The following is a 13,211-nucleotide window of genomic DNA, read 5'->3' as shown; positions in this document are numbered from 1 at the left end:
GCAAGTGCACAGGGGAACTGAGTATATCCAAAACGCAACAATACAGCAAGAAATAAAAGGCGTTTATTTCAACAGTTAAGATATTTAAACAGATATTATCTGTCTGTCTGTCTGTCTGTCTGTCTGTATATATATATATATATATATATATATATATATATATATATATCTGTCTGTCTGTCTGTCTGTTTATTGGTCTGTCTGTCTGTCTGTCTGTCTGTCTATGTCTAGCTGTCTGTTTATATATATTTCTGTCTATCTGTCTATCTATGTCTGTCTGTCGGTATCTGTCTGTATATATATATATGTTTGTCTACTTGACTGTCTGTCTGTCTGTCTGTCTGTCTATCTTTCTGTCTGCCTATCTAGCTGTCTGTCTGTCTATATATTTCTGTCTGTCTGTCTCTTTGTCTATCTATCTGTCTGTCTTTCTTCCTTTATATATATCTGTCTGTCTATCTATCTCTCGGTCTGTCCGTCTGTCTGTCTGTCTATCTATGTCTGTCTGTCTGTCTAATATGTATGTCTGTCTGTCTCTATCTATCTGTCTGTCTCTATCTATCTATCTGTCTGTCTGTCTGTCTGTCTGTCTGTCTGTCTATCTATCTATCTATCTATCTATCTATCTATCTATCTATCTATTTATCTGTCTCTCTGTCTCTGTTTATCTACCTCTCTGTCTATCTATGTCTGTCTATCTGTATGTCTGTCTGTTTATCTGTCTGTCTGTCTTCCATCTTATTGATCTAGCCTGCACTAGCGGAGGCAACTAAACGGCGTTCCCGCGTCACTTCCTCTGATGTATGAAGTTTGAGGCGCTGCTCTCCACCTTCACGCGTCTCCTTGTGTTTGTTCTGTAGATGAACGCGGTGGACACCCTGGGGCAGACGGCGCTGCACCGGGCCGCCCTGGCCGGGCACCTTCAGTCGTGCCGGCTGCTGCTGAGTTACGGCGCCGATCCCGCCATCACCTCCCTGCAGGGCTTCACCGCCGCTCAGATGGGCAACGAGGCCGTCCAGCAGATCCTCAACGGTAAGTACAGCCGGACGCACCGTGGACTTGTTAGCATGAGGACGTGTTAGCGCATCGCTGGCTCGTTTATCATGCGCGCGGTGGTTTTGTTCTTCTCCTCCTCCAGAAAACGTTCCGGTCAGGAACTCGGACGTGGACTACAGGCTGTTGGACGCTGCGAAAGCTGGAGACCTGGATACTGTGAAGGTGAGAAACACACACACACACACACACACACACACACACACACAGCAACAGCCCTAATGCTAATGCTGTTCTCTTCTCTGAGTCTTCGTTCCTAAGTTCTGTGTGTTTTCCTCGGTTCTGCAGCAGCTGTGCTCTCCTCAGAATGTGAACTGCAGGGATCTGGAGGGGCGACACTCCACGCCGCTGCACTTCGCCGCAGGTTATAACCGCGTGGCCGTGGTGGAGTACCTGCTGCTCCACGGCGCCGACGTCCACGCCAAAGACAAAGGGTGAGCGGTCGTCATTCCTTACGGTCTTCCGTACTTCATTATTGTTTATCCTCTGCGGACCAGAGTGATTTACTGTATAATTACTATTTAGTTGAATAGTATTATGAATGTAATGCCATAAATGCATATTTATTTATTTATAGTAATAACGATAATATTACAAAATGTACAACAGACATAAAGAAAAGAAAGAAACGTTTTTATGACATGTTTTATTCTGGTCAGGGCCATGGCGGGTCCATTTTCCCTGGAAACACTGGACACGATGCAGTAGCACACCCTGGACAGAACGCTGATCCATTCATCCCCTCAGACACAGCAATCATGTCTGTATGTAGGCATCCGGCTGGTCGACAGCACTGATTTTGCTTTAAACCAAAGCGATTATGGATGTAACGATACACTCTACCCACGATGAGATGCGATTCACGATACTGGGTTCACGATAAAAGTTTCCTTTTATTATTTCTTTTAAAAAAAGAAAAGAAAATCCTGTATTTGTGCTTATCTTTTATTTATCTAAATAATGAATGTCCTTTTATTTCTGAGGTAGGTACAAGCTATGCAAAACAATTTTGAATTAAGCCCAATTTGGCTGAAAACCCCCGAATCTGGCAACCAGGCGTATAGCTCCAGTGACGTCGACCAGGCGAGGTGTATATATTTTGAATCAGTTATTAACTGTCTTGTGGTGCTTTGTTACATCCCTAAAAGTGAGTGTTGACAAGCTCATGGTCCCGAGTGCAGTTATTAGCCCAGCAAGCTCACAGCAAGAAGGTCCTGGGTTCCATTCCTAGGTCGGGCGGTCTGGGTCCATTCTGTGTGGAGTTTGCATGTTCTCCTCGTGTCTTTGTGGCTTTCCTCCCACAGTCCAAAGGCGTGCAAGTGAGGTGAACTGGAGACACTAGGTTGTCCACGACTGTGTTTGAATCTTGTGTAAGCAGTAACTACCGTTCCTGTCATGAATGTAACTAAAGTGTGTAAAACATGCCGTTCTTGACGACTGTGGTGTAAACGTGTGTGTGTGTGTGTGTGTGTGTGCGCAGAGGTCTGGTGCCGCTACATAACGCCTGTTCGTACGGGCACTACGAGGTGGCGGAGCTGCTGGTGAGACACGGCGCGTCGGTCAACGTGGCCGACCTGTGGAAGTTCACCCCGCTTCACGAAGCTGCTGCCAAGGGCAAATACGAGATCTGCAAACTGCTCCTCAAGGTACAGAACCTCTCATACAGAAGTATCTGGACGCCCCTACTGATTACCGATTACTATTTATGGGCACAGATTCCCACAGTCTTGTGAGGAGCCTTCTCAGAAGAGTGTCTGTTGTTATCTAGAGCAGCCTTTCTCAACCGGGGTGCCGTCTGGCTTCGTCAGGGGTGCCGTCAAAAATAAATTTAAAATACAAAAAAGTCAACTCATCATGAAAATGTAGACCATTAGCCGCCTCAGACATCAAAATCTGTCTCACACGCCCCTTTCCCCACGCTACAACGTCAACGCGGGTTGCGTGCGTTGCCTATAACGATGGGTCGTTCGCGAATGATCCGATTCTATTGAACGGCTCTTTAAAATGAACAAAAGGAACCGAGTCGCGCCCCTGGGAGCCGTTATATATATTTATATTTCTGTGCAGTTCTTATCGGCTGTAATTCAACCATTCTGCTTCCATCAGTAGAGGGAATTAATCAGTCATAATATGAGCTGTTTATTGTCGAAATTCAAATCACTTTCAGTATCGCAGAGAGAGCAAGCGACACACACACACACACACACATACACATACAGTGAGAGAGCTCATTAATGTAAATATTATAATTTTTATTGTTATTATTTTGCACTGTTTTTATTAATATTTCTTTCTATTTTATATTTTTGCACAAGTAACTGTTTTGTATATATTTTTCATTGTTATTTTTATTATTTCTCTGTAACTGAGCTTTGGCAATACGAATATAACCGAGCTACAGAGAAACCATGCAGACAGTGAGCAGTGCTAGTGGTATAATGACAAATAATTGAGAAATAAACTATAAACTTGTTTAATGATGTTAAATCTGATTGGTTCATAGCGCGTATGTTTTAAAGCAGAAACAAACACATGCTCATCTCTGCACAAGAGAGGATCTTTCTGAAGCTTAATGCAATGTAACCACAGTACGTCTCTTCCCTCTCGTGTTTTTGTGTGTTAGCGGTCCGAGGGAGGCAGAGTGGGGTGACTCGAGATTTTGAATACTTTTAAAGGGTGCCGTGACTGAAAAAAGGTTGAGAAACACTGCTCTAGATCACATAGAGGTCACTGTTATTATCTGTTACCATCACTATTACACAGGGCTGTGGTAGCTCAGTGGTTGACATACTGGACTAGTAATCAGAAGGTTGCGAGTTCGAGCCCAGGTTGTCACTGTTGGGCCTTTGAATTGCTTGGTTACATATGATTACAATAAACATTTAATAAATGTAAAATGTGATTTGAAGGGACGTTGTAGCCTAGCGGTTAAGGTACTGGACTAGTAATCAGAAGGTCACTGGTTCAAGCCCCACCGAATACACGAGTCTTAGAAACTGTCAGAAGCTACAACAGCGAGTCCATGCACGTGGATCCATCTCTATAGGCTTTGCACACCTGGATTTGGGCAGTTTATCCCATTCGTCAAGGTGGATTCATGTGTTTCCACACATGCGGTTTGATGACCTTGACTGGGCCCCTCAAGAACTTTGAAGACTTGCCCCAAAGTCACTCCAGAGTTGTTTTGCCCCCCTCCCTGGTCTGGAGGATGTTCCTTGCACTTGTGACTTGTGACAATGCAGTGTGAATCGTGGACCCTCATAGACCCCCCCCGGGTACCTTTCCGAAACCTATTCGTCTTATTTACCTGTGTTTCAGCACGGAGCCGACCCCACCAAGAAGAACCGGGACGGGAACACGCCGCTGGACATGGTGAAGGAAGGAGACACGGACATCCAGGACCTGCTGAGGGGAGACGCCGCTCTGCTGGACGCCGCTAAGAAAGGCTGCCTGGCTCGGGTCCAGAAGCTCTGCAGCCCCGAAAACATCAACTGCAGAGACACGCAGGGGCGCAACTCCACCCCCCTGCACCTGGCAGGTAACCCGGAGCTCCGCCCGTAGTTCATTTCCTTTACCACGATCTGTTCATTACGCCTGTCAGAAACGGTTGTGCTCGAAACTTGTATGTTCAAAAATTAGAAAGGGCGTCCCAATACTTTTGCTCATACGGAGTCCTCCGCTCTGTAGTTGCACCACGTCCAGTCTCCTTCCTGGTGCTTTTTCTATTGAATAAAAGTGGATGGAAGGAATGGAATCAGAAGCAGGGATGAAATTCTTCTCTGTAATAAGCTGCTGAACCGTGAATAACCTCCTCCTGCATTATTCTGCGCCGAGAGGAGCCAGGCTGGGGCGTCGACCCGCTCCTGAAATGTGAGACGAGACGTGGCTGATTAGCATAGCGTGTGTGTGTGTGTGTGTGTGTGAGCTGTAAGTGTGTGAGTGCAGTAGCGATGGAGTTCATCAGTGAAGGTCTTATGGCTGATCGTCTGCTCTGAGGTTCGATGAGACGTAATGAGAAACCTCAAACCTCGGCTGCTTCTTCCATTACGAGTGCAGCACAGCACGGTGGCTCACAGCAAGAAGGTCCTGGGTTCGATTCCCATGTGGAGCGGTCCGGGTCCTTTCCGTGCAGAGTTTGCATGTTCTCCCCATGTCTGTGTCCTGTCTCTCTCTTTTTGATCGTGTGTAATAACCGTGTTCGTTTCGTTCTACAGCTGGTTATAACAACCTGGAGGTGGCGGAGTATCTCCTGGAGCACGGTGCAGACGTGAACGCGCAGGACAAGGGCGGCCTGATTCCCCTCCACAACGCCGCCTCATACGGGGTGAGTGTGCACATCGAACGTGCCTCCTAAACAAACGCTGGTTTTCCAGTTAGCATATTAGCGTCCCCTAGAAAGGAACCCTGATTCTGATGCAGATTTAGATACTAAATAATCCATGTGTGCCCCCCTAATTTAGGATTAATTTCAATTAGGATTATTTTAGGTTTTAGAAGGGGCGTATAGCTTTCACTCAGTTTCCATTTCAAATCTTAATGAATCAAACTGCACCAAACACTAATTTATTTATTCCAAATGAATCAAACTAAATCGAACCCAAATTTATTAAATACAAACTGAATCAAACCTGATTGAATACAAATGAATCAAACTGAATCCAACCCAACCTAACTGAATCCAAATGAATCAGTCTGAACCAAACCAGATTTTATTAATTCTAAATTAATCAAACTGAACCGAACCCAACGCTTTGAATCCAAATGAATCAAACTGAACCAAACCCAACTTCACTGAATCCAAATGAATCGAACTGAACCAAACCCAACTTCACTGAATCCAAATGAATCAAACTGAACCGATCCCAACGCTTTGAATCCAAATGAATCAAACTGAACAGAACCCAACTTCACTGAATCCAAATGAATCAAACTGACTCTTACCCAATTTTACTGAATCTGAATGAATCAAACTGAACCAAACCCAACTTCACTGAATCCAAATGAATCGAACTGAACCAAACCCAACTTCACTGAATCCAAATGAATCAAACTGAACAGAACCCAACTTCACTGAATCCAAATGAATCAAACTGACTCTTACCCAACTTCACTGAATCCAAATGAATCAAACTGAATCGAACCATACTTTACTGAATCTAAATGAATCAAACTTATATGAACCCAACTTGACTGAATCAACCTGAACCAAATCTGACTTTACTGAATCCAAATGAATCAAACTGAATGAACCAGACTTTATTGAATCTAAATGAATCAAACTGAATCAATCCAAACTTTAATGAATCCAAATGAGTCAAACTGAACAGAACCCAACTTCACTGAATCAAGATGAATCAAACTGAACCGATCCCAAATTTACTAAATTCAAATGAATCAAACTGAACGAACCAGATGTTATTGAATCTAAATGAATCAAACTGAACCAAACCCAAATCTACTGAATCCAAATGAATCAAACTGGTTTTGGTTCAGGGTTTGAAACACAGATGTGCCGCACTCTCTTGCCGCACTAACCCGTCTTGTTTTCCCTCCAGCACGTAGACATAGCGGCTCTGCTCATCAAGTTCAACACGTGCGTGAACGCTACCGACAAGTGGGCGTTCACTCCTCTCCACGAGGCCGCCCAGAAAGGACGCACCCAGCTGTGCGCCCTCCTGCTGGCACACGGAGCCGACCCCACCATGAAGAACCAGGAGGGCCAGACGCCGCTCGACCTAGCCACGGTAATACAGACACAGATCAGTTTTAAACCGTGTGTGTGCTCTATACGCTGTGGAACCCCATTATGTTACACTGGTTCATTTCTAATCCCTGATTGTGAATGCGCTGATGCTGATGATTCTGACCGCCGGTGTGATACCCGGCCGTGAGAGTGACCGGACCGGAACTCGTGTTTCTGAGCACCGCTCTGCACGGTGGAGCTCTAATAAAAGCTGAGCGGAGTTCTAGTGAATGGACCGAAGCCGGCGCAGATGGTTCCTCATCCCTGGATAATTCGAGACATTTGTCATGTCATCTCGGGTATTTAGGACCGCGTCCCCTGTGGGTTCGACTCTGGCTGGCAGCGAGCGCACCAATTATAAGAGCCGGCATCACAGATGCTCGGAGACGTGCTGACCTTTACTGCTGAAACGCCACAGCAGGAAAACGGAGAACACAACAAACAACAAATCATCAGTAACTGGTGCACAAAAAACGATGAATCAAACGGAACCGAACCGGACTTTACTGAGCCAAATGAATCGGACTGAACCAAACCCAAATGTACTGAATCCAACGAATCAAACTGAACCAAACCAGACTTTACTGAATCCAGATGAATCAAACTGAACCGAATCAGATTTCATTGAATCCAGATGAATCAAACTGAACCGAGCCAGACCTCACTAAACCCAACGCTACTGAATCCAGATGAATCAAACTAAACGGAATCCAGCTTCACTGAATCCAAATGAATCAAACTGAACTGAATCTGACTTTACAAAATCCAAATGAATCAAACTAAACTGAACATAAATTTACTGAATCCAGATGAATCAAACTGAACCGAACCCAAATTTACTGAATCCTAAACCGAACCAGATTTCACTGAATCTAAATGAATCAAACTGAACCCAACCCAAATTTACTGAATCCAAATGAATCAAATTGAACCGAAAACTATATTGAATCCGAATGAATCAAACTGAACCGTGTCATGTAGCATCTAAAAGATTCAAATGTATTGAATCCTGAACCGAACCAGATTTCACTGAATCTAAATGAATCAAACTGAACTGAACCAGATTTCACTGAATCCAAATGAATCAAATTGAACCAAACCAAACTATATTGAATCCGAATGAATCAAACTGAACCGTGTCGTGTAGCATCTAAAAGATTCAAACAGATTTGTGCATTGTACACATTTTCCCCCCAATTTAGTCGTACCTGATTCCCCAGTTTTATCTCCTCTATTGCACCCGACCCTGACTGAGGAGGGTCGTACCTAGGACTACCCAGAAGTCTGTGTGCTGTAGCTGGACCGTTTCTTTTCACCTGCGCGGTGCAGGTTTGCATTGAGGTCACGTCTGTTGCGCTAGAACCCAGCTCTCTGAGGTGTCTTATAAAGGGAACCCTGGATGGGGTGGTGGTGGAGGAATACATGAGTACAGCGTGACCTTCCGTGCGTTTCAGCGCAGTGTAAGAAGAAATGGCTTCACACATTTCGGAGGGGGTTAGGTGACGTTTTCTTTTCTTCTGTGCCGTGCAGGCTGACGATATCCGGGCGCTGCTGATCGACGCCATGCCCCCTGACGCCCTGCCCAGCTGCCTTAAACCCCAGGCCACGGTGGTGAGCGCCGCCGTCATCTCGCCCGCCTCCACGCCGTCCTGCCTGTCGGCCGCCAGCAGCATCGATAACCTGGCGGGACCGCTGTCCGATCTGGCCGCCTCCGGGGCGTCGGGGCCAGCGGACGGGGCCACGGGTGCTGAGCGGAAGGAGGGAGAAAGTAAGTGAACCCCAGACTTTTTTATGTACAACATACACTACGTGGACAAAAGTATTGGGACGCCTCTTTAAAATATTATATTCATGTGTTTCAGCCACAGCAGTTGCTAACAGGTGCTAAAAATCAGTTATATAAAGGAAAGCATATGCTTCCAACTTTGCAGCAATAGTTTAGGGAAGGTCCTCTCCTGTTCCAAAGACATGAAGAAAAGATCAGTTAAAAGATACTCCGGTGTCCTGCACAGAGCCCTGATCTCAACCCCACTCAGCAGCTCTGGAATGAACTGTAACATCAACTGGGGCTTTTTTTAATCGACATCAGTGCCCAGCCATACAAACGCTGTCATCTTTTGACTGAATGGGCACAAATTCCCACAGACATACTTTAAAATCTCAAGAGAAGCCTTCTGAAAGGAGCAGCCGTTGTTCCAGCTGAAAAGATCTCACAGAGCTCACTCTATTTTAATAGCGCTCATGGTTAAGTGTCCAAATACTTTTGCTCGAGTTGACTGACCGGGCACAAATTCCCACAGACACAGTCCTAAATTCTGTGCAAAACTTTCCCAGAAGAGTCATTCATGTAACAGCCACAAAATGAACCGAGTCCATGCTAATGCGGATGTTTTGGTAGTCACAGGGCGGTTGTAGCCTAGTGGTTCAGGTAATGGACTACAAATTAAAAGGTTGCTGGTTCAAGACCCACAGCTGCCAGGTTGCCACTGTTGGGCCCTTGAGCAAGGCCCTTAACCCTCAATTGCTTAGACTGTAAACTGTCAGTACTGTAAGCAGCTTTGGATAAACTTTTGGTCATATATTGTTAATGTGTATTTGATAAAATGTGTATTTTTTGTTGTTTTTTCCCTCCAGTTGCCATCCTGGACATGAACATCACTCAGTTCCTGAAGAGTCTGGGCCTGGAGCATCTGCGCGACATTTTTGAGAGGGAGCAGGTACGTCGCTCGTTGTATTTCTTTAAGGGCCCGGTGATGGAGCGTTAGTGCATTGCACCCAGCGATTCAGAGGAAGCTGGACCCACTATGACCCTGACCAGGATAAAGCACTGGTTAACCATGCAAATAAATGAATGATGAATCACATGCGTCAAAGCTTGAAGCATATGAATGACTTTAAATCATTGATTTTAGACAGATGTTGGCAGTAGGTGTGATGGAAACACCTGACTGAACTATTAGGAGGGGTGTCCACATACTTTTGGCCATATACTGTGTCATAAAAACACACAGAGCTGTTTATGGCTTACAAAGGAGAACATGGCAGACTCCCTCGCTATGACACTATATTAAGGTACTATGATGGGCAGTTGTAGCCTATTGGTTAAGGTACTTGACTAGTAGTCAGAAGGTCACTGTTGGGCCCCTGAGCAAGGCCCTTAAACGTCAATTGCTTAGACATTATACTGTCACAGTACTGTAAGTCGCTTTGTATAAAAGCGTCTCCTAAATGCCGTAAATATAAAAGGTAAAATTGGGATGGCAGGTGCCCTCATGGCAGCATGGGTATCAGTATGGGCAGAGTGTTCCTGACCACAGAGGACAGTAAGTCCTCCTGAGAATGAAGCCGCCGGGTTCCCGGTCAGGCTAACAGGATGCGACAGGCGTATCGAGGCTCTAACAGATCGGGAATTGCGAGCGTGACGGGAAGGCGATAAGACGCCCCCCGAAATCTGGACGGGGTGACGCATCAAGCCCACGCTGCTGCCTTATCTGCTCCAGCCCAGCGTCTCTCCGGCCTCCAGGCTTTTATCCTCCTCTGAGCATCGGTTCCACCCTCGTCACCGTTAAATCTTCATCTGGGACCGATGGAGTGCAGACGGAGTCGCGGATTCACACCGAGTTTCTGCTTCCTTTATTTCGACACTTAGTGGTGCTACCGGCCTGGCCGGGCACTCATCAGAAACTTTAGACTATATGCCGTATCTGAGGGAGGGGAGGTCTGATAGGGTTTCTCCTTATTGGCGCTTCAAAAGCGACTCCTGCTGATATACTATACGGCCAAAAGTATTCGGACGCCTGACCGTGAGCTTCGCATTGTAAAAGCAATCGTTATTTAAAGAGTCGCTGTTTTGAGAGGCTTCTCACACACCTTGAAGTATGTCTGTGGGAATTTGTGCTCGTTCAGACAAAAGATGGCAGTATTTGTAAGGCTGGGCAAGTGAAGCTGAGGTCAGGGCTCTGTGCAGGACACTGGCCTTCCCTAAACTGTTGCTTCATATTCAAAAGTATATAATTTCCTTTATGTAATAATAATAATATAATTTATTGCAACTGTTTTAGATAAAACGCACACATTCAAATCCTGATGTCCTTCTCTGTGCCCATAATAAGTAGGACTCGTTTGACTGCACCCGTTACACTGAGCCCCGAGCGTCACGTTGGGTCTAAGTCTAGTGAGCTCGTCTTGGAGATTTTAACCAGCAGCTTCAGGTCCGTGAGCTTGAAGTACGTGGAACAGTTGTCTCTTCAAGAGAAACCAGGAATGACATTAACATGGGACAGTTGTAGCTTAGTGGGTGGAGTTGTGGGCTTGAATCTTCGCGCTGCAGTCACTGTTGGACCCCTGAGCAAGGCCTTCCAGGGGCGCCGTACAATTGCTGACCCCAGCTTCCAAGGGTCAACGAGCTGGGACGTACATATGACAAATAAAGGAGTTCCATCTGACTTCGATTCTCGTTACCCTTAATTAGAAGCTGCTGGAACACGACTGTCTCTGTCCACAGTCAAGCTAGCTTGAAAGACGGCCACCTTAGAGCTGGACAGGGGTGGTCTGATGAGGTTTCTTCTCATTGGTGCTTCAAAAGTGACTCCTGCTGATGCACTATGTGGTCAAAAGTATTCGGACACCTGACCGTGAGCTTGTCGGACGTCCCATTTAAAATAATCGATGTTCTGAGAAGCTTCTCACACACCTTGAAGTATGTCTGTGGGAATTTGCGCTCGTTCAGTCAAAAGATGGCAGTATTTCTATGGCTGGGCGCTGATACAATGCGCTCTGACCATGCGCTCTGACCCCAGCTTCCGAGGGTCAACAAGCTGGGACGTATATATGACAAATAAAGGAGTTCCATCTGACTTAGATTCTCGTTACCCTTAATTAGAAGCTCCTGGAACATGGTTGTCTCTGTCCACAGTCAAGCTAGCTTTACAAATAGGCACCTTAATGCTGGACTGAAGTTTTTGTCTGATCACATGGACAAAGAAAAGTCTCCTGGAGGAAAAAAACACTGCACGATTAAAGATCTGAGCAGGCTTTGCTGGTGGAACATCACTATGAGCACTATGAGATGATGCTGACCTAAGAACTATTTCTTGTGCAGATCACCTTGGACGTGTTGGCCGACATGGGCCACGAGGAGCTGAAGGAGATCGGCATCAACGCGTACGGCCACCGGCACAAGCTCATCAAAGGCATCGAGAGGCTTCTGGGTGGTCAGCAAGGTCCGTCTGATGGTTCTAATCTCTTATTCAAAGCTGCTTCTTCCGTCGCTTTCAGTGCACGTTTTAATTTTCTGTCTCTGTGTGCCCGACACGGCAGGCGGCAACCCGTACCTGACGTTCCACTGTGCGAGTCAGGGAACGGTTCTGATCGACCTGCAGCCCGATGATAAAGAGTTCCAGTCTGTGGAGGAGGAGGTGAGTGCAGGAACATCAGCGGCTAGTGATCGTACAGGATCACGCTATACTCGAGCATTCCTACACCGCTCGTGCTGGCCTTATAGTGCCCGATCAGTCCGGTGGCACAGCTAAGACTCTTATCTTAGTTCCTACCGCAGTGCATGGCATGTAAATAATAAACTTCCAGCGTTCTGTAAGTTGGACACGGTAATACGGAATGGCGGCGTCTCCGCCCCACAAGAGCCTGTAAATGTTGTAATGTGGAGGGTGAAGTATTTTGGCAGCAGTATTTTTCCGGCTGTAAATACAGTGTATCACAAAAGTGAGTACACCCCTCACATTTCTGCAGATATTTAAGTATATCTTTTCATGGGACAACACTGACAAAATGACACTTTGACACAATGAAAAGTAGTCTGTGTGCAGCTTATATAACAGTGTAAATTTATTCTTCCCTCAAAATAACTCAATATACAGCCATTAATGTCTAAACCACCGGCAACAAAAGTGAGTACACCCCTTAGTGAAAGTTCCTGAAGTGTCAATATTTTGTGTGGCCCCATTATTTCCCAGAACTGCCTTAACTCTCCTGGGCATGGAGTTTACCAGAGCTTCACAGGTTGCCACTGGAATGCTTTTCCACTCCTCCATGACGACATCACGGAGCTGGCGGATATTCGAGACTTTGCGCTCCTCCACTTTCCGCTTGAGGATGCCCCAAAGATGTTCTATTGGGTTTAGGTCTGGAGACATGCTTGGCCAGTCCATCACCTTTACCCTCAGCCTCTTCAATAAAGCAGTGGTTGTCTTAGAGGTGTGTTTGGGGTCATTATCATGCTGGAACACTGCCCTGCGACCCAGTTTCTGGAGGGAGGGGATCATGCTCTGCTTCAGTATTTCACAGTACATATTGGAGTTCATGTGTCCCTCAATGAAATGTAACTCCCCAACACCTGCTGCACTCATGCAGCCCCAGACCATGGCATTCCCACCACCATGCTTGACTGTAGGCATGA

At 46.0% G+C, this 13,211-nt stretch overlaps 1 protein-coding gene across 2 annotated transcripts in view; it reads left to right on the top strand.

The window, feature by feature from the left end:
- Nucleotides 1–13,211, top strand: part of tnksa (tankyrase, TRF1-interacting ankyrin-related ADP-ribose polymerase a) — a 73,457-nt gene that overhangs the window by 54,128 nt on the left and 6,118 nt on the right. Inside the window, exons 12-22 of one of the 2 annotated variants that reach the window (XM_063011329.1) lie at nucleotides 861–1,032; nucleotides 1,139–1,218; nucleotides 1,345–1,487; nucleotides 2,534–2,699; nucleotides 4,372–4,591; nucleotides 5,268–5,377; nucleotides 6,609–6,797; nucleotides 8,327–8,564; nucleotides 9,431–9,513; nucleotides 11,898–12,018; nucleotides 12,116–12,213. In XM_063011329.1, the coding sequence (XP_062867399.1) occupies nucleotides 861–1,032; nucleotides 1,139–1,218; nucleotides 1,345–1,487; nucleotides 2,534–2,699; nucleotides 4,372–4,591; nucleotides 5,268–5,377; nucleotides 6,609–6,797; nucleotides 8,327–8,564; nucleotides 9,431–9,513; nucleotides 11,898–12,018; nucleotides 12,116–12,213 (1,620 nt within the window). Of the gene's footprint in view, nucleotides 1–860; nucleotides 1,033–1,138; nucleotides 1,219–1,341; nucleotides 1,488–2,533; nucleotides 2,700–4,371; nucleotides 4,592–5,267; nucleotides 5,378–6,608; nucleotides 6,798–8,326; nucleotides 8,565–9,430; nucleotides 9,514–11,897; nucleotides 12,019–12,115; nucleotides 12,214–13,211 lie in introns of both variants that reach the window. The other variant, XM_063011328.1, reaches the window with a different exon arrangement.

The sequence above is a fragment of the Trichomycterus rosablanca genome, chromosome 16 (genome assembly GCF_030014385.1).
Source record: "Trichomycterus rosablanca isolate fTriRos1 chromosome 16, fTriRos1.hap1, whole genome shotgun sequence".
Classification (NCBI taxonomy): Eukaryota; Metazoa; Chordata; class Actinopteri; order Siluriformes; family Trichomycteridae; genus Trichomycterus; species Trichomycterus rosablanca.
The sequence above is the reverse complement of the archived record's forward strand: the minus strand, read 5'-3'. Positions and strand labels throughout refer to the sequence as shown.